The sequence below is a fragment of the Megascapheus bottae genome, chromosome 15 (genome assembly GCF_031878675.1).
Source record: "Megascapheus bottae isolate mThoBot1 chromosome 15, mThoBot2.hap1, whole genome shotgun sequence".
Taxonomy (NCBI): domain Eukaryota; kingdom Metazoa; phylum Chordata; class Mammalia; order Rodentia; family Geomyidae; genus Megascapheus; species Megascapheus bottae.
Window position 1 is genome coordinate 24,036,544 of NC_143523.1, and position 20,931 is coordinate 24,057,474.

A 20,931-nucleotide genomic window follows, 5' to 3' on the forward strand; every position below is an offset into this window, starting at 1 on the left:
TCTTAATGACAGGGACATGTTCTAGGTGGCTTCTATGAATACAAAGAAGTGCTTTCTTCCTTCCTCTCCTCTACTTTCTTCGGTACTACTCCTTCATCTCTTTTAGGCCAAATGAGGGAGACTATTTTGGCATGGCAATTTAGGTAAATAAGGGAAGGACTGATTTCCTGTTGGACCCAACAAACATCTTCCCAACAGTAACAACATTATACTCACACATTCAGCTAATGGTCTGTGAAAGAATGTGCAGCTTGCAGGGCCAAGTGTGGTGACTGATGACTAGATTCAGGTAGGGAGGTTCCCTCAGCTTTTTGCTCTATCTAGTTTCTAAGAGGCCAGAAAAAGCAGGCTAAGTCACCAGCATTAAACCTCATCTCAGTCTTGCTGCCCACATCACATGTTTGATAGGTGTGACCACTTCTAATTCCTGGAAAAAGCTATACAAGGGTTGTGCTGTTATAACTGAGTTGAAAGGGAAGGACACGGGAAGATTGGTGTTTGGCATGACTTACAACTAGATGAGGAATGTTAACAGAATACTGACCACTAAATTCCAGACAGAATTAAAAAAAAAAAAATGAAACACCTCAGAAAACTTTCACATGGACACATTTTGGCCTTAGAGAAACTGAAGTGCTAGGAATCTCTTTAGAAGCTAACCCACAAAAACTTTCACTCTACAAAATTAGAACTCATTTTTATTATTAATTCCATATAATCCCAGGATATAGATGTTTGACACACATGAATCACATATGTACAGCAGAGTGCACAAGCTGTCTTCCCAAATATCCAACATTCTCTTTTAAAGCAGCCATACATACTGAATGAACAGATCTACTTATCTTAGTTTTATTCCCTGAGCCAGTAGCAGCCTATGGGTGTTCTCTGACAAACCCTACTTGTGAAGACTTGGTTTAGACATTAAGGACTAGTCATCATTGGCCAGTATACAGCTACTCCAAATACTAAAATATAACTCAAAACTTGGTAAAAACGAGCAATATTTTAAATTTTCAGATGTTTCTTTAAAAAAAAAAATCCTTTCTCAGGGCCAGGAGTTTGGCCTAGTGGTAGAGTACTTGCCTAGCATGCACAAAGAACCAGGTTCGATTCCTCGGTACCAAATATACAGAAAAAAGCCAGACATGGTGCTATGGCTCCAGTGGTAGAGCAATAGCCTTGAGAAAGTCCAAGGACAGAGCTTAGGCCCTGAGTTCAAGCACCAGGACTGGCAAAGAAAAAAAACTTTTTCTGTGGTATAAACCTGAGAGTTAAGAGTGGCTGTCGGCTGAAAAAACAAACACACAAGCTTTTACAGCACTGTATTAAAATGAGAATAAATGTAACTTCTTAAAATTATGAACATTAAAAGAAAACTGGAACAGACTGCCAGTGACTCATGCCTGTAATCTTAGCTACTCAAGAAGCTGAGATTTGAGGACTGTGGCTTGAAGCTAGCCTGAGCAGACAAGTCTGACAGATTTTCAGCACCAGATAACCTGGGAAAAATTAGAAGTAGAAGTGTTGCTCAAGGGGTAAAGCACCAGCAAAAAGCCAAGTGAGAGCATGAAACCCCGAGTACAAGCCCCAGTACTAGCACACACACACAAAAAGAAATACAAACAGGATATAATAAACATGTTACCATTAACAATGCTTTAAAAAGTAAATTACAATCAGATAGGGGACATACCATCAGAGGCAAGTGATAGGAACACTTACCTTTTTTTTTTTTTTTTTTTTTACAAGCAAGATCACTCTTAGGTTTAGACAATTAACACATCAGCTGGGGATGTAGTTCAGTAGTAGGGTACTTGCCTAACACATGAGGCTCTCTGAGTTTGATCCCCAGCACTTGAGGGGGGGTAGAGGGGAGGAAAGAACCAAAACAGAGCAAAGGTATCTCAGAAACATACTATTCAGTATGAAGTCATACTGTAACTCCCTTCCCTGAATTTTCATTCAAAGAAGCTACACTCTTCAAATAGACCTATCATCTTAGAAGAATCTGTTCCATGAATACAAAACTAAAGTCCAACAGCTATAAGCAAAAGGCAGACAAAGTATCAGAGGGTCAAAAGAATGCCTTATATACTCGTCCAAGCTTGACCTGGAAGCACTGAACATAAACAATGGAATACCTGACCAAGAATTAGACATACAATGCTGAGGAACTATGAGCAGGGACTGGAACAGTAACAGGCAGTTACACCGGGACTAAGACCCATGGCCAATGTCATTTGAGGAATGTTTGAACAGAGTTCTACTCTACCATATTCTAGGTAATGCTAATAATCTATCATTGTCATGAGCACTAAATCATAGAATGAAAAATAAAAAGGAGGCTTTGGCCTAGTACAAAGCACAATGAGATTCTGTCAGTTCTGCTCTTATGGTCTGGCACTACCCTTTCTTCAGTGCAAAAGTCCTATCTAAACACAATGAAAAAGCAGATTATGAGGTAGATGGAGTCTGAGTTGATGGCCTGTACTGCATGTGTCCTTTGGAGAATCTCTCATTGCCTATAGATATTTATTTCATCCTGCTGCTTCTCACTGTAATGGATGGTCTGGTGCTGCTTGCCAAGTGCCTCTGACACAGCTGAGAAGATCATACCAAGAACATGCTGTGTGCCAGATGTTTTCTACAGGCTGTCAAATTTGACAGAGACAAGGAGGAAGGACAGGAGGTTCGGGTGCACAAGAAGGTCAAGGTCAGAGGAGCGGCAACCTACCAATCCAAAGATATGTCGCTTTTGGAGTATATACTGGGGCAGTGATGGTCAGCACTCTATTCACTGAGGTTCAACAAAAGCAATAGATTGACTTAAACCATGCATGGCATTATAGGCATGAAAAGGAAAGGCTGTCTCCTGCTTTTTCTTGTGGGAAAGACAAAAACTGATAAATACCAGGATGATATATGTCATAAAATGGCCTTTAATGTCTCCCTCTTGCAACATATTGCTGCTTAAATTGGAACTGGCACACAACTCTCCAGGACTGGCATCCTTTGAGAAGAAAGCTGGCAGACCCTTGGCTGCAGTGCAGCTGGAGCAGCCCCAGGCATTGAGATCACTATGAACTCGGGAATCCAAATACCCTTAGCTGCTGCTGTTCACCATCACTGGAGTGCTGGGACTGCAGAGCAAGTCTGTGTATGGCACACACACACACCAGACATTCTTCTTTTTGTCATAACTGCTCCCTCCTTGCCCCCAGTGTTGCTATACTTGGCATTGTGAGGTACTAAGGAATATCTGCCTTTACAAGGCCTGAATCTCCCATCACTGCAGGTTTAAATCCTCTGTCGTGCTCTTCGTTTGCTTTAGACCTGTTGGGAAGTATGAACCGCACAAACACGATGTGTACATGACCCTCTCCAGAGAATTCTAGGACACCACATCTTCCATGTTTCCTCTCAATTGATAGTTCCCTTCTGTATCTACTACAGTAAGGAAAGACCCAATGAAATGCAACTAGAATGAGCACAAGAGTTCACCTTCTCTCTAAGCCCTGTCAGTCTTTGTCTTGACCACTTTTTTTCTTTAACATGTACCTCAGCTCATACACAGCTCTAGAATGATCCTCTTATCTGAAGACTATGAAACACTTCCTTATGCATGGAATTATCCTTTTCATTGAACAATGTTCAAACTGCAGACAGGTCTCTGCCTTCCCAGATGTCTTCCCGTTGTTTGGCTTCCAATCGCTTTCTCTCTGTTAAGTAAAGCATAATGTTAAACATGACTGTATACTTCATAAAACTAGAATCCAAATTACAAAATACTCTAATCATGAGACAGGCAGATTTACTAGTTACCTTTTACTCTGATCCTAGGGGTTAATTCTTTTAACTGTCCATGTGTTTTGTTATTTTTTAAGTAGAAATGCAGAGTACTAAATCATTTTCATTTCTGTGTGTGTGTGCATGCGCATGTGTGTGTGGTACTGAGGATTAACCTAGGGCCTTGAATATACTCTACCAACTGAGTCATACCTCCAGACCCACCATGTCTCTTATGTAATAAGAAAGAAAGACTTAGGACTAATAAAAATAAAAAGTGGCACATATGTTTCATTCTAGCTATAGAGAGGTTGAGAATGGGGGAAGAAGGGTGTCACAATAACACATGAGTCCAAGCAAAAAAGTTTATGAGAACCCATGTCAACAGAAAAATCTGGGTGTGGTGGAATATACCTATCATCCCAACAGCTACACAGGAAGCATAAATAGAAGGATAACAGCTCAGGCAGGCCCGGTAAAAAGCAAGATCTTATCTTTAAAATATTCAAAGTGAAATGCTTATTAGCAAAATTGAAGCAGTAGAATGAGCATGTGCCTAACACGTACAAAGCCCTGAGTCCAAACCTCAGTACTTTTGTAAATAAAGGTAAGCAGAGCCTGGTGCTGGTGGCTTACACCTATGATCCCAGCTACTTAGGAAGCTGAGATCTTAGGATTATGGTTCAAAGCCAGCCTGGGCAGAAAAGCCCATGAAACTACTATCTCCAATTAACCACCCAAAATCCAGAAGTGGAACTGTGGCTTAAGCAGCAGAGCATTAGCCCTGAGTGAAAAAGCACAGGAACAGTGCCCAGGCCCTTAGGCATGCATGCACGCAGAATCTAGCAAGATCTAGGTTTTTGAGTCTTCCTAGTATGTATTTATTTTACTTCTACTTTCCAACTTTTCAACTGTGACTGATACTTCAGAATAACATCTCATTATTCCTAGGGCACTGTTGTTTATAAATGTTTCAATAAGGATTAAGAATATGTTTTAATAGTCTCTTTTCACTGTGTTGTTCAAATTGAAATAGTAGCCACTGGGCTCCACTCATATTTCCCTACTACAAACTTATTGAATAAATATTTCAGAGGCAAACCAAATTTCTGCAGAGCACTTCCAGGAACCAAACATCTTCAAGAATACACAATTCCAATATGGAAAAATTACCATATATAATTGGTAAAAATGAAAGAACTACTGCTTTTTTGTGGGGGTGGGTTATGGGGCTTGAGCTCTGGGCCTGGGCACTGTACCTCAGCTCTTCAGCACAAGGCTACTACCCTACCTCTGGGCCTGGACATTGTCCCTTAGCTCTTTAGCTCAAGGCTACCATCCTACCCCTGGAGCCACAGCCACTTCATGTTTTCTAGTGATTAATTGGAACTAAGAATCTCACGCTCTTTAGTGCCTGGACTGGCTTTGAAGCCTGATCCTCATATCTCAGACCCCTAGCTAGGATTACAGGTGTGAGCCATTGCACCCAGCTTGAAAGAACTGCTTCTAAAAACAAACGACTACAAACCTGGACAATCTACCTCTAATTTTAATATAGAAACTTGGTTTTCCTTTCTTCCTTTTTTTCTTTTCTTTTTGTGTCATTTGTGGGGCTTGAATTTAGGGCTGAGGCGTTGTCTCAGTTTTTCTGCTCAAGAGGAGTCATAGCTCCACTTTCAGTTTTTTGGTTCTTAAATTTTTTGGATGTAAAAGTCGCATGGACTTTCCTGCCCAGGCTAGTTTAAACTGTGATCCTCAGATCTCAGCCTCCTGAATAGCTATGATTGCAGGCATGAGCCACGAGCACCTGGCAGAAACTTGGTTTTCTATTTGTTTGTTTGTTTATAGCTAAGACCTGAGAAAATACAAGCTAGGAGTGGTAGTACATGCCTGTAGTTCCAGAAGGTGAAGGCAGTTGGATCACTCAATCCTAAGAGATTGAGACCAGCTTCAGTATCATAGCAAGATCTTGTATATCCTCCCAACCAAAATAACATACATGGTTGGGTGGTCCAAATGCTGTTAGATGTCATAATATTAGCTCTAATTTTATGACCAGGTTAATTTAATAGTACAAAATGCAGGTGATAAGCCTAAATATGCGTCTTTTCAGGGACACTATTATTCTAGGTTGATAATGTCTATAAAAGACTTTGTAGTCATGAGACAGGTTTATTACAGAAATCAAGGTGAGTTTAGAGTGACACTTGCTATTTCAACATATCTTTCCAAATTAGCAGAATCCCTAACAAAGTTCCTGAACTATATTTGACTGTACTTTAAGGGAAACTGACTGGCACTTTGAAATGTGAGCAACAGAAATTCCCTGCTATTTGGGCACCATCTTGTGGCATTATCTGAACATAGCAGCAAAGTTACAAGTGGCAAGAAATGGGGGACTCAGCTATAAGGCAGATTTTGACTGGTCTAAGATTCTCCAGGAGATAGAGTCAAGTATAACTGACTTGTCCAAAGGATGCCAGCATTTCTAAGGTAGGTAGTGTAGTTTGATGCTTAAACCCATAGAGAAGTTAACTGCAAGGTATCTTTGGATACATCATTGAAAAACTGGTCTCAGTTCCGAGGAAAGGAAAAAACAAAAAGAATGAGCTATTAAAACTCAAACTTTTAATAATAAACAAATCAAAAAGACAATAAGGAAAATTATAAGATATCCATAGTGTCAAAAATATGACTGTCGGGCCGGGAGTTTGGCCTAGTGGTAGAGTGCTTGTCTAGCATGCACAAAGACCCGGTTCGATTCCTCGGTACCACATACATAGCAAAAAGCCGGAAGTGGTGCTGAGGGTCAAGTGGTAGAGTGCTACCTTGGACTTGAGAAAGTCCAAGGACAGTGCTCAAGCCCTGAGCCCAAGCCCCGGACTGGCAAAAAAAAAAAAAAAAAAAAAGAATGTAAAACTATGACTGTCCCATTATTCACAATTCTAAAATCCAAAACAGTTCTGAAAGTAAAGCTTTTGTTTTTATTTTAAAGACTGGGTCTAAATTCATTGATAGACTATAAAGATGTTTCAGTCTTTATGTATTCCATTTAATATAGTCATCACACACTTTGACACAGAAATATTAATGTCAATGTGTTTGATTTTAGTGTTATGAAACATATTAAAGATACGGTGTTATCTTTCTGAAGTTGTATAAGTTCACAAATCTGAAACACAGCTTGTGCTGATGCTTTCTTATAAAACTAAAGCTCTGTGTTACCAATCATGTGTAAATAAATTTAAGAAAAATTCTGTTGGCAAATCATGACAGAACTAGGAAGAGTGGGAAAACAAACCAACATGTACAAATAAATAGGAAAAAACATAAGAAACACATAACATCAACAGCATAGAGAAATACAGAATAGGGCTGGGAGTGTGGCCTAGTGGTAGAGTGCTTGCCTAGCATGCACAAAACCCTGGGTTTGATTCCTCAGTACCACATACATAGCAAAAGCCAGAAGTGGTGCTGTGGCTCAAGTGGTAAAGCGGTAGCCTTGAGAAAGCCCAAGGACAGTGCTCATGTCCTAAGTTCAAGCCCCAGGACTGGCAAAAAAAAAAAAAAAAAGGAGAGTGAGAGAAAAATACAGGGTAGAATGAGACTTCAAAGAACTGAGAGCTTGTGTGTGTGTGTGTGTGTGTGTGTGTGTGTGTGTGTGTGTGTGTGTGTGTGTGTGTGTGTGTGTGTGTGTGTGTACGCATGCACATGAGCATGCTAACTCAAGGCCTTGAACTCTGGGCTGGGGATGGTCCTTGAGCTTTGAAGCTCAAAGCTAGTGCTCCACTACTTGAGTCACAGTTTCACTTCCAGCTCTTTATGGTTAACTGGAGATAAGAGTCTCATGGACTTTTCTGCTCAGACTGACTTTGAACTGTGATCCTTAGACCTTCGTCTCCTGCGTAGCTAGGATTCCAAGTGTGAGCCACTGGTACCTAGCTACTACCTTAATTTTAAGGCAAGTAACAAAAACTTGGGAAACAAGTCATTTCTCTAACATTGCATAATCAGTGAAAACTGAAGCTGGAACCAAGGTCTTTAATTTTAAGCATTAAGCTTTCTACTACCTTCACATCTGAAAATATAATCTGAAATGTCTAAAATGAAAAGATATATTTAAAATAAATATTGACAGAAACACGTTGTTCCTTTAATAAAGAGAAAAGAAAGCAGATAGTAGCTAGTAGACTGCATGAAAAATAACTCCTACAACTTTTATCTCTAGTAATAAAAAAAATGGGAAACTGATCAAATAGAAATCCATAAGGATAAGGAACTAAAGTAAAATAGGGGTTTAGCAGGAGATAATTACATTTGCAAAAAAGACTCTACATTTGAAAAAAGACTTTCATTCTCCCCTATAAACAAGTGGACAGAAATGACTACATTCAGTGAGTAGATTTGAAATCACTGAGGGAATATAAAGGGACCAATTTATTGTCATATCGAAAAAATGAATAAAAAAGGACTGCAAATGATAGACTTAAATTTTACTTCCACACCTAAGAAAAATGATCAGAAAATTTACTTGTATAGTCATCTACAGAGTAATAATCAACACACTTTGTGAAGAGAAAGAACAGTTAATTTAATTGCTTTCTTTTATGGTATGACAGACCGCATAGGTCAAGACATAGCATATGTAACCCTTAATTTTAGCAACATTTCAGATTTTAATCATTAACAGACTGGGAAAATACAATCTAGATCTCATCAGGAGGTATTTAACTCCAGAGAGAATGATTATTACAAAGAAACACAGGATATTTATTTTAAGCAATACTTGGCAAACTGGTCAGTTGGTCTTATGATTGATATTTTTATCTCTGATTTAGGAGTTTATTAAAGAGCAACCAAGAGCCAAGTGTGGTAGTACATGTCTAACCTTAGCACTTGGAGGCTGAGGTAAAAGGATGGTGTGTTTCAGGACAGCTGAGGCTGTATTTCAAGACCCAGTCTCAAGAAAACAAAAACAACTGACACTATATGATACCCTTCTTCCCTGAGAAGTGACCCTCCTTCAGGGAGGAGAGATGTCACAATAAAAGTAGGGTTGGAAATGAAGAGAACTTCGTATAAACAGGAAGAAAAGACATTGAGAAATTACCTGAAGGCCTAGATTATGAGACAGTAATACAGCATTTCAGAGTAAGGGAATGTGTAAAAAAGTTTCCAGGAGGAATCAACTGTGGTGAAATTTATCTTATTATAGTTGACTAAGTATCTTATACAGATGATTTTAAGGTTTCAGTGGTTTAATTAATCAAACTAGATAATCAAATTGTTTACTTACTCTGTCTTTTAGGCCTATGAACCAAAAGATGGCCTTTTGGAGCCAGCCAATTAATCACTTACTCCCAAGAGTAAAATGGAAACAAATTTTGAAATAAAATTATAGGGTAGCTTATTCTGAGAAACAATAATATCTATCTCTAATTTTAGGTAAGAATCAAATGTTTGGAAAATAGAACATGGGAAGTTTTTACATGTATTCTCAGATTCAGCTTTTAAAAATGTGGCTTTATCACTCAGTGAATCACTGGTTTAAAACAAAGGATTAGTCCAAATACAAAGCACCGAGGGTGACTGATGATTTTATTTTCTACTTAGTATATATCCCTGATCTGCTATATACTCTGCTGGACTAATGTTTAAGGACTACATACTAAGCTTCCTCTTGATATGTACACATGACTTGCTGAAAATTATTTGGGAACTTCCTCAATTCTTCCCAGAAGTTCCTTAAGTTTTCTAATCTCCTTATTAAAAATTATGGTATTATCTTTCACTAAAAGGGTAGAAAAACCCATGTAGGATGGTAAAATACTGGCAGAAAAAGTATTTAAAACTTGAAATTACAGACTATAAATTCATTAAGAAGGAATGTTTCAAATACAATGGTCAACTATGGGCTTTAAAAAAAAATGGGGGCTGGGAATGTGGCTTACTGACAGAGTGCTTGCTTAGCATGCATGAAGTCCTAGGTTTGATTCCTCAGTACCACATAAATAGAAAAAGCTGAAAGTGAGCTGTGGCTCAAGTGGTAGAGTGCCAGCCTTGAGCAAAAGAAACTCAGTTACAGTACCCAAGCCCTGAGTTCAAGCCCCAGGACTGTCGAAAAGAAAAAGGGAAAAGGAAGGACTTAAACAAAATTCAGAAGTAAAATAAAAACATTCATTAAAAAAAACTCTAAAAAAGCCAATGTTATTCATACATTGTTTATGAACATATGGTAACTGTGACTGATTAGAAATACATGCCATGGGATGGTGGGTGGGAGGGTAATGGGTACCAAGACATGTGAAAGGGTATTAATATATGTGAATTAATGCACCTTCTATCTGGCAAATATCATGTAACCCTTTTATTAATTACAATAAAAAATAAAAAAAAGAAATACATGCCATGTATAATGAAGACAGCAGAAACATACAATAAAAATTTGGCATTATTGCATTATTGTTTCATATTATTGCAATACAGAAATTCTCATAGTTAAGCACCACTTTTTTTTTTTTTTTGGTCAGTCTTGGGGACTGAACTCAGGGCCTTGGCACTGTCCCTAAGCTATTTTGCTTAAGGTCAGTGCTTTACCATTTTGAGCCACAGCAGCAATTCCAGTTTTTTGGTGGTTAATTATAGGTAAATGTTTCATAGACTTTCTTTCCAGGCTACTTTGAACCACAATTTTCAGAGCTCAGCATCCTGAGTAGCTTGGATTACAGGCATGAATTACTGGCTAGGATTACCATCACCTGGCTATATTGCACCTTTTAAAATATCCATACTTATGTAAAAATATATTGTGCTGAAATTCTCCATGATTAGGTAGGATAAGCATTATTTTCACTTTCTTAGAAAGTGTAGCAAAGAGAGGTGTAATGGACTTGCCCAGGGTCATATAGCCAATTGATGGCCAAATTTCTATTTCACCCTGGATTCCATTACTCCTAAACAATCTGCCCTTGATCTTTATAGTTAAAAGTTGTTAGAACAGAATGGTGTCCAGATGTTTTATATTTCTACTAAGAAAAAAGAAAAAGAAACTGGTTCACACTACCATGTGTGCCATGGGAGTATTTTTACATTTTTATTATTTTCAAATAGTTGTGTAATAGAGTTTCAATTTCACAGTGCATGTTGATCAGCAGCACCCCTTCCATCATCCTCTGCTCCCTCACATACGTCACATCCCCACCACTCTCCCATGTCGCCTACTTCTACTTTCCACACATACATCTGAGTAAGCTAACTGAATTAGCCCACCATTACTTCTCCATTTGTTGTTCCGTCTGCGCTCAGTCATTTTGTTATACTATTCATTAATTATTCAAAGGAATTACACCATGGAAATGGACCCCTGCATATATTACACTTCAATCAGTTTGCTCATGTATATTTGCATATACCCTGTATATATTTTTATACATGATTATATTTTTAAGTTTAACTTCCTTATTAGAGAAAACACAAGTTTTCTGTCTCTCTGAGTTTGACTTATTTTACTTAATATGACTCTTTCCAGGTTCATCTATCTCTCTGTAAATGACATATTCTTCCGGATAAATAAAATTCCATTATATACATCACACAACATATTCTTTTTTCCCCTTTTTTCTTCCTTCCTTCCTTCCTTCCTTTCTTTCTTTCTTTCTTTCTTTCTTTTTTCTTTCTTTCCTTCTTTCTTTCTTTCCTTCTTGCCAGTCCTGGGGCTTGAACTCAGGGCCTAAGCACTGTCCTTGGGCTTTCTCAAGACTAGAGGTCTACTACTTGTGCCACAAAACCATTTCTGGCCTTTTCTGTATAGGTGGTATGGAGGAATCGAATCTGGGTCTTTGTGTATGGCAAACACTCTACCACTAGGCCAAACTCCCGGGCCCCCAAATTTTCTTAATCCACTTGTGTCTGAGGGAATTTGGATTATCACATAAGCTAACCACTGGTATATATAACTAAAAAGAAGCCTATCACATTTTATTCTCTAGAAACTTAAACTTTTTTTTTGTTTGCTTTTTCTTATTTTGTTTTTATGCTGCTGGTACTAGTTTGAACTCAGGACTCCATGTTCTAGCTTGGCTTTTTTCACTCAAAGCTGGCACTCTACCACTTGACATTCCAAGTTCTGGCCTTTTTATTGGTTAACTGGAGCTAAATCTCTTGGATTGGTCTGCCTGGTTTGGCTGCAAACCTTGATTCTTAAGACTTCTGCTTCCTGAGTAGGTAGGAATGTGTGGGTCACTGGCACCTGCACATTTACATATCTTTACAAATGTTTTCTCTTAGGAGAATAAAAAACTTAACTTCCCCAAAAGTCCTTCAAGAGAGATTATACTATTGTAGTAGGAATATAAGTTTTCATTAGAAAGACCTACAATCAAATCTCTCCCCGTATTTTTCTTGGTAGGCAACTTTAGTCCAGTTACTTAGCTTCTCTAGGCCAGCTCTAAACTGCAGATAATATTATCTATCATAGTGATCATGACACAATACTATCACAACATGTTACACTGCCTGGAATTTCCTTTCAGACCTTTTCTTCAACAAAACCTTTTTTTATGTCTTTTAATCTTAAAATCTTCAGAAATGAAAGAGAGAAGAGGCTGGAATTGTAATTCAGCAATAGAGTACTTGACTAACATGAACAATAACATGGCTCTACAGAGAAAGAGAAAGACAGAGAGGGGGGCAGGGAAAGAGAAAAGGGAAAGAAGGAGAGAGGGGAGAAAAATAATTGCTTAAAATATGTAAATACAGTTCATAATTTGCTCCTGACTCAAGGTAAATAGAACAAAACCTTTTCTCCTAATTCTCATAAATGGAGAAGACAGTACTTGGCACAGGGTAGATGAGCAGGAGATGACAGTACTATAAAACTTTAAAAATAGAATAATGATAAAAATGTACATGCTAATGTCTGTCTTGGAGTCACACTTTAACATTCTGCTACTATTAGTAATACTGCTAATATCACACATATAGCTACTAACATCATATACTTAAATACTAGCTACTAACATTTACCATATACTTACTATAGACCAACTGAAACAGGAGCAAAAGTTCCCATGATTTTTGATGACTAAGTATCTTTCATAAATTATCTTTTCTTTCTTTCTTTCTTTTTTTTTTTTTTTTTTTTTTTTTTTTGCCAGTCCTGCCTGGGCTTGAGCTCAGGGCCTGCGCACTGTCCTTGGGCTTTTCTCAAGGCTAGCACTCTGCCACTTGAGCCACAGCACCACTTCCAGCCTTTTTCTATGTATGTGGTACCGAAGAATCGAACCTGGGTCTTCGTGCATGCTAGGCAGGCACTCTACCACTAGGCCAAATTCCCGGCCCTTCATAAATTATCTTTTCTGCTTCCCATTTTTATGGCCAAGGCAACAGAGGCCTCTGAAGAATAAATAAGTATTGCCTAAGGTCACATAGCTAGTAAATGGAAAAGCTACACAGATAGTCTGATTTTAGAGTAAATAAAATTATCAACTATGCTGTACTGATCTCACTAGGAACAAAAATATTTTTTGTTTTTTTCAGTACGTCAAAAGTTCTTTTAATTCCCACAGGGGAAAAAAAAGGTAAGAAATATAGACTCTATGTAGGCAACCATATGAGTATCTGTTCATACTGAAAGGTACCAGAGAGAAACCTTGAAATTCTCCGTTTTCTCAAATATTAAGAGGAGATCTCTAAAGTAAGACAAACAAGGATCTTCTATAATCTATGCATCAATAGGGAAGAACCTATCACAGTGGATCTCTATTCACAAATAAAGGTATTCTTGAGTCCCAACTATCCAGAAGGTTGAGGCAGGAGGTTTCCAAGTTTGAGCATAACCTGCAACATAGCTATACTATACTCTTATCCTCCCAAATGAAGATAAATGAAGTAAGGCCTTTTTAAAACTAATAAGGCACAATACTTGGCCAACAGTCTCATTTTTAATTGCATCACTGAATTGTCCTTTGTACAGTAAAGCATATATTTAAAATAAATACTTCCCAGAAAAGCTGCATGCTAATATGTCTACAGATAGCTACAGCAGAATACCTAGATCATGTGAAACAACTGCTGCAGTAACTGAAAAGATTTATAATATTATACCAACAGGAAAGCATGGTACATTGCAAAGGGAGATATCTTCTTTAGATATTGCTGTTATTGCTCTCTATTCATCTTCATTTCTTTTCTCTTTTTCTTTCTTTCTTTCAATACAGTACAGGTGGATCAAACCCATGGCTTTTTGCATGCTAGGCAAATATTCTACCACTGAGCCATAGTATCATCTTTCAGCTCATCTTTTGGGATAACTGTCATGTACAATTATTTTCCCCAGAGATAACCAATAACAGGTTAAGCGTACTGAATGGTTTTAAAATCTAGTTCTTCCATTACCATCTATAAAGACCAGGGGAATCTTCTCCTGCTTCTATGAGATACTTTGATTAAACAATGCACCCCCAAAATGAAAACTGCCTCAGTATAATCATTAAGGTTTCAAAAATTCGTTGGGTCCCACTCTGAAACTCTAGCACCTGCCATGACACACTCTGTTATTGGTTATCTAGCCAGTGCAGCCGAGAGTCCGAAAGCTGCCTGCTATCACCAAAGCAGAGTGGACAGGAAGTATTAATGGCCTTGTTAGACTGGCAATAAACAAGGAGTGTGAAACTTCAATTGGTTTAATAGAAAAATGAAGTTACTTCTTGGCAAGTAGAATTTTCAGAATAAATTGCCTCCACAGATTTCACAGATCTTGGGGCTAAGGCAATAAGACTGTCTAAAGCCTGAAGGTTGATAAAAAGCACTTAAGTGTCAAGTCTGAGTTCCAAGTCTTTACATACAATTCAACAGCTTATAAAGAACAGACTTATTTTAACCTCAATTCCAAGTAAAGAAAATCCCTGCTTGTGAATTTGGAGATGTTTTCATGAACTCTTAGGTACTAGAGAATAATTAAAAGACAAGAGAATCTAGATGTATTCTCATTGAGTTATTCAATTTTGTCTTTAAAAAGACAAACATCTCTTTTACAGTTACTATTACCAATGCCAGTTGCAGCTTTTCCTTAAGTTGTCTTCTACCCAAGATCTAAACCATTTGATAACATCATGGCAACAACAGCATAGCAATCATGACCCAGTAAAACCACAGCAAATAAGGTTTTCTGTCTGAAAGACAATTATGTCTTCACAGGTAATTTTTCTCAGAGCTTGGAGCAAAACTAGAAAATTCCAGAAATGAGCTGAGAAGGTCAAACCTACGTGTAGATAATCAGAGTATGGAACAGAATGCCCCTGTATGTATGAGGAATAGGAGGAAATGTTTTCCTCCTAAATGTAAGGCTTGAAAATACTTTAGTATTTAGTATATACTTGAAAGGTTTCTAGAAAATGAAAATGACAAAATGCAATGGGCTTCATTCATTTTTTTCATTATTTAAACACAGGGCTTATGGTGAGCTCTGCGGGGGGACTAGGGAAGATCAGAGAGTCAACTCACCTCGGGCTTCTTGCAGTTTCTTAAGCTCTGCTTCTCGTTCTGTTTTGCTCTGCTTGCTTCTAACCCCAAGGGCGCTGATGACCAACCTTCTGGCTAGGGCTGCTGAAGTCTCAGGTCGCTCTTTTGCTGGCTGGAGGAACTCTGAATGGGAGAAGGGGAGGGATTAGTAGGGAGGAATCAAGTGAAAGCAATCCAGCTCCAAGTGATTTAACTTAGTAATTAACATGCAAAATGGACTAACAAGGGCTGCATCAGCATTAATTAATATAGCCTTATAGATGATGATCAGAGAAAATTAACACAGCAAAGCACAAACAATCCTGCCTTCATTATTTGCATTAACACACTTTCTTTCAGTAACTTTATCAAAAACAACCAGAACAGGTACACTAGGTACCAATATCACAAATTGGCTACAAGAGTATTTACAGTTAGCATCACCTGCTCTTGAAGTAGATATTCGGATGGAGTATTTCCAACAGCCCAGACAAAATTATAGAGACCTTGTCTTATAAAAAGAACTGGAAGTATGACTCAAAAGAGTACAGACTGATTATCTAGCATGCTTCAGATTCTGGGTTCAATTCTATTTTTAAAAAATGCGTATTTCCCCTAACAAGAAAAGTAAGTCTTTGGAATTCTGGGTAGGACACAGCTACTGAAAAGAACAATAATATTATCAATGAGAAAGAAATGCAGAGATGACTCACCAGCATAAGCTCTAGCTTTGGCCTTGGCTGCTCTTGTAGCTTGTGACAAGGGCCGGATCTTCACCATGGTATGTTTAATACCCAGAGCATCACGAGCTGGAAGGAAACATCAGTATAAGGAAGTAGAAGGCATCATACAGAGGAAATTTTAAGACTAGTTTTTAGAAACTATTTCTAGATGTAATTTTTTTTATAACAAGAAAAAGTTATCATAAGATACAGAAAATACAGACAAAGAACAAATTGGTAGTGATTATTTTAGATCCAGGATCAACAAACTATGGCTTTAAGATCAAATTCAGCCAACCACCTGTTTTTGTAAATAAAACGGAAGAGCTGGATGCTACTCAAGAGGCTGAAAACTGAGGATTACAGTTCAGAGCCAGAAGGAGAAGAATTATCTGTGAGACTCTTATCTCCAATTGACCACAAAAAGCCAGAAGTGGAGCTATGGCTTAAGTGCTAGAATGCTGGCCTTGAGCACAAAAATTCAAGAATAACTCCCAGGCCCTGAGTTCAAGCTCCAGATTGGCACTAACAAAAACAAAATACATAAATGAACAAATAAATAATAAAACAGAATCATGTCCATTTGTTTGTAGACTGTCTTCCACCATAGCAGAGTTAAGCAGTGACAGACCTTTTGCTCTATTACATCTAAAACTATTTCGCCTCTTTACAAAATAAGTTTGTAGACGTGTATTCTATATTTTTCAGACAGAAACATTCTAACGTCTCTAATTTCTGTGAATGCCTCTGCATCAGATCTATTATAAGCCCAATTATATGTGTATGTATAGGGGTATATTCACAGGGTTCAACCAAATATTCAACATATAAGCATATATACTACAATTTCTCATTGGGTAGGTCACTTCAAATTCATCTGTCTGAGGGGGAAAAATAACAGGTCTTCTTGGGACTTGTTGCTATCTGTGCATCCTAATGACTATTATCACAACATCAACACAAATTACCTTGCAAGGAAGAAACTATTTCTCTAAATAACATCTATTCTGTCTAATGTATTAGTTGAATAAAATGACTGGGCCGGTGCAGTGGCTCCTAGTTACTCAGGAGGCTGAGATCTGAGAATCTCGGTTCAAAGCCAGTCCAGGCATTACAAAGCCATGAGACTCCTCTCCAATTAATCTCTAGAAAATGGGAAGTGGTGCTGTGGATCAAGTGTAGGGGGGTAGCCTTGAGCTAAAGAGCTCAAGGACAGTACCCAGGGTCCAGAGTTCACCCCATGACCCCCCACCAAAAAAAAAATGACACTGACTGGAACAGAAGAGAAATAAGAATAGGAGGAGAAACAAATGGTAAGAATGGAATACTAAAATTCATTGAATGAATACCTGTAATTGGACTGGAGAATACTCCTAGAGCATGTGTGTCATCTACCCATTTAATATCAAATCCTTTCTTTCTGTAAAGAAGAAAACAATTTCTTAAAATAAAATTTACTTTTATAAAACATCTTTTAAATAGACACTTACAAAGCATTTCATAAGACAAAGGGAGCACTCAATGAGTGCAGAGGTAGAATGGGACTAATGACACACAAACAGCTTGGAGGACAGGAGAAGCCACTGAAATTTAAAAGCAATATACTGTCATAAAGAAGTACCTGGGAGCATTTTATAGACATCAACTAATTAATCCTCACAAGTCTCTTGGGAAGGTAAAGTATTTAATGTTCTATTTATAAAAGATGTTCTTACAGTCAGAAAATGAGAAGAGATGGAAAGAGAAAGCAGAGAAGAGATAAAGAATATAGGAGTAGTCAGGCAAGGTCACTTGGACTTAATGCAAATATAAAGTATGTCCTTGAGAGACAGAGACAGAGAGGGGATTACAATGCAACATGTCACTCAAATTTTTTTTAAAGTCAAGTAATGATAGAAACAACTATAAACAGAGGTTTACTTATTTCTTCTTGTATGCTAAAGGGAGATAAGAAAAATAATAGGAAAAACTGTGGCAAAGTCAGAAAACTTCAGAATAAAAGTGGTCACAATTAGAGAAATTAACATACTAGACTGGAAGACAAAAAGGGATGATTATTTAATACGAGGCAAGTACTTTTATTTTGAAACAGAATAATGAACACAAGAGATATTAGTTAACAGTTATTTTAACAGCTACAAATACCAAACTGCTCATAGACTCTAAGAACATGGGCTGGAAGGCCAGAATGACTCCCAGTTCTCCATCTTCAGACAGTGACAAGCTTTCATCATTCTTGAAGTTGAGTTTGCTATCCGTAAAAATGGACATAGTCTTTCTCAAAATTGTTGTAAAAAATGGTAAGTTCATCTATGACAGGTCAAGAACATCAAGTTGAGTACTCAGTAGGCATTTTATAAATGAATGGTACTCTCACTTTTAAGTGTAATGTTGATCAGGGAAATAATATTGATGAATAAAACAGAAACTTGACTTTTCTGACTCATAGACATTACAGGCTTTTTTTAAAATATGACCTTTAAAGAAAAATAATGTTGATACCTTCTTGTTTTAACAATGGATCAAAAATACTCCTTGGTTGGAAAAGTAAGTTTTGGAGGCTAATCAGAAAATTTCCTGAATAAGCTTGATCATGATAAATGACCATGGATTGAAGAAATATTTTAACAGTAAAAGTCTCTGCTATAATAGTTTACAGACTGGATGGGAAAAGACTTAGAAGGGTTCTGAAGAATCTTTCAGACCTTGGATTTCATACTACTTTAAAATTCTTTTTTAGTAATCAGTTTGGCTTTTACAGAAAAACTGTCTTATAGCTAGTTAAGGTTAAAAGAAACAGAGGAAATAATTCATAAGAATTAACTATTCTAGAAGAAATTCTAGACACCAACAAAATCATGGTTTAAGTATTATGATTATTAATGACAATCTAAGGTAGTTTAGACTGCCTTAAAAGATCTGTTATGAATTGATCAGAGCTTAATATTGGTTCTTAATGTAATTGTAATCAAATAACTGACCTATACTACATATTAAGAGTAAGATTTATGGCAGAGATTAACTCGCCTCATTCAGGTATAGAAATCAAGTTTAACTGATTAAATAAGTATATAACTGCTACATATGTTTTTAGTCCTATCACTTTATATAAAAACAAGACATTTTTATAAAGCTTAACAATTATTTGTTTACATATTATCTAAGCAAGTATATAACTGCTACGTAATTTTTAGTCTATTACTTTATAGAAAAGACATCTGGGTGCAGAGGCTCATACCTGTAATCCTAGCTACTCCAGAGGCTGAGATCTGAGGAACAAGGCTCGAAGCCAGCCTGGGCACAAAAGGACCTGAAACTCTTATCTTCAATTAACCTCTACAAAAAAAATGGGAAGCGGGGCTTGGCTCAAGGGTAGGCCTTGAGCTGAAGAGCACAGGGACAGTGCCCAGGCCAGAGTTCAAGCTCCTTGACCCACCAAAAAAAAAAAGACATATATTTATTGTTAGGGACTGGAAGCAATGACTTCTTCCCTTGGCTCTCTCCCCTGTACCCTGGAAATTCCCGGCCAGCACCTGTAACCCTGGCAACTGGCATGCCTAGGGCTAGTGGGAGGTCCCCACTGAGGTATTTCCCCATCCTCTGAGATCACATCCACTTCCACTGTGTCTCTACCCCTCCCCCTATGAAATCTCTCACTTCCCGCCCTAAGCTCTCTTGCTCGCCTAACTCCATCTTGGGCGGCAGGAGTCTGCTCTTTCCTCTTCTCCTCAACTGTGTGGAGTTTCCTTTCGGCAGACCTTACATTTATAAATAAAGCTTTATTTTACAATTATTTACATATTATCTATGGCAGCTTTTGAGAGGCTTAGCAAGTTGCCAAAAAAAAAATTGCTACTTGGCTAATCCTAGCTACCCAGGAGGCTGAGATCTGAGGATAGCAGTTCAAAGCCAGCCAGGGCACTAGAAAGTCCAGGAGACTCTTTATCTCCAATTAACTACTAGAAAAGCGGAAGTGGCACTCTGGCTCCAGGGGTAGGCAACAGTCTTTAGCTAAAGAGTTCAGGGACAATGCCCAGGCCCAGAGGTAGGGCAGTAGCCTGGAGCTGAAGAGCTCAGGGACAAGGCCCAGGCACAGAGTCCAAGCCCCACACCCACACACACACAAAAACGTTAGGAGCTCTATCTTGATGCAGGTTCTATCAAATTCACATACAGTGGGGTGTGGTAGGGCTTAGTTATAACACCAGCATTAAAGTTATAAACAATTTATCAATAAACTTGATTCCTTTTTTAAAAAAAGACATCAGGATAGTAACATGAAAGTACAATTAATCCTTCTTGACACTGACTTTCTTCTAGACCCTGAATATTTTTCTTAATTCCTTAATTCCTTTTCTTAATACTTTTTCTGATTCCTGTAGTTTATTTTTTCTTAAAACTAGGAATAAAAAGTATACTTCTGAATTTTACCTTCTATAAGTGTACCAACTATATCCATATCAACAGTGTGTGTAATTGTTCTAAAGGTCACTTACCTGATAGTTTCGTGACATAATTTAATACATTAAATGAATAGAATATGAATGTGAAGAACTGTCTCCATAAAATTACCTTTGGGAGACATAAACAAAAAACTAGAATAATTTATGGACAAACTAGTTATTCTAAAAAACAGAAAATAGTTTATTCCATTAGTAAAGTGCATTCAGAGGGTATAGAATGGGAGTATGTTAAAGTTCTTGATCCACTTAAATGAAATTATAGCTAGATGTCAGTGCCAGAAGAATACCAAAGACAAAGAAAAATCCTTAAGAGCATTTAAAGAGAAAAGATTACAATCAGAAGTGACAATGATGAGACTGCCAGGTGACCTCTCATCACTGAGAAGCCAGAAGACAGTAAAATATCTCCAAGTATCAGAAAGAAAAATATCTGCCAATCTAGAATTCTATACCCAGCA

General features: G+C 37.6%; 1 protein-coding gene across 3 annotated transcripts in view; it reads right to left on the reverse strand.

Moving 5' to 3' along the window:
• The window catches only part of R3hcc1l (R3H domain and coiled-coil containing 1 like), a 79,967-nt gene that overhangs the window by 8,203 nt on the left and 50,833 nt on the right, over positions 1–20,931 (reverse strand). For 2 of the 3 annotated variants that reach the window (XM_090346104.1, XM_090346105.1), the window contains exons 4-7: positions 17,360–17,430; positions 16,002–16,097; positions 15,292–15,432; positions 572–3,722 (exon numbers count right to left, since the gene is read on the reverse strand). In XM_090346104.1, the coding sequence (XP_090202230.1) occupies positions 3,655–3,722; positions 15,292–15,432; positions 16,002–16,097; positions 17,360–17,430 (376 nt within the window). In that variant the 3' untranslated portion in view covers positions 572–3,654. Of the gene's footprint in view, positions 1–571; positions 3,723–15,291; positions 15,433–16,001; positions 16,098–17,359; positions 17,431–20,931 lie in introns of those variants that run through there. The other variant, XR_016537812.1, reaches the window with a different exon arrangement.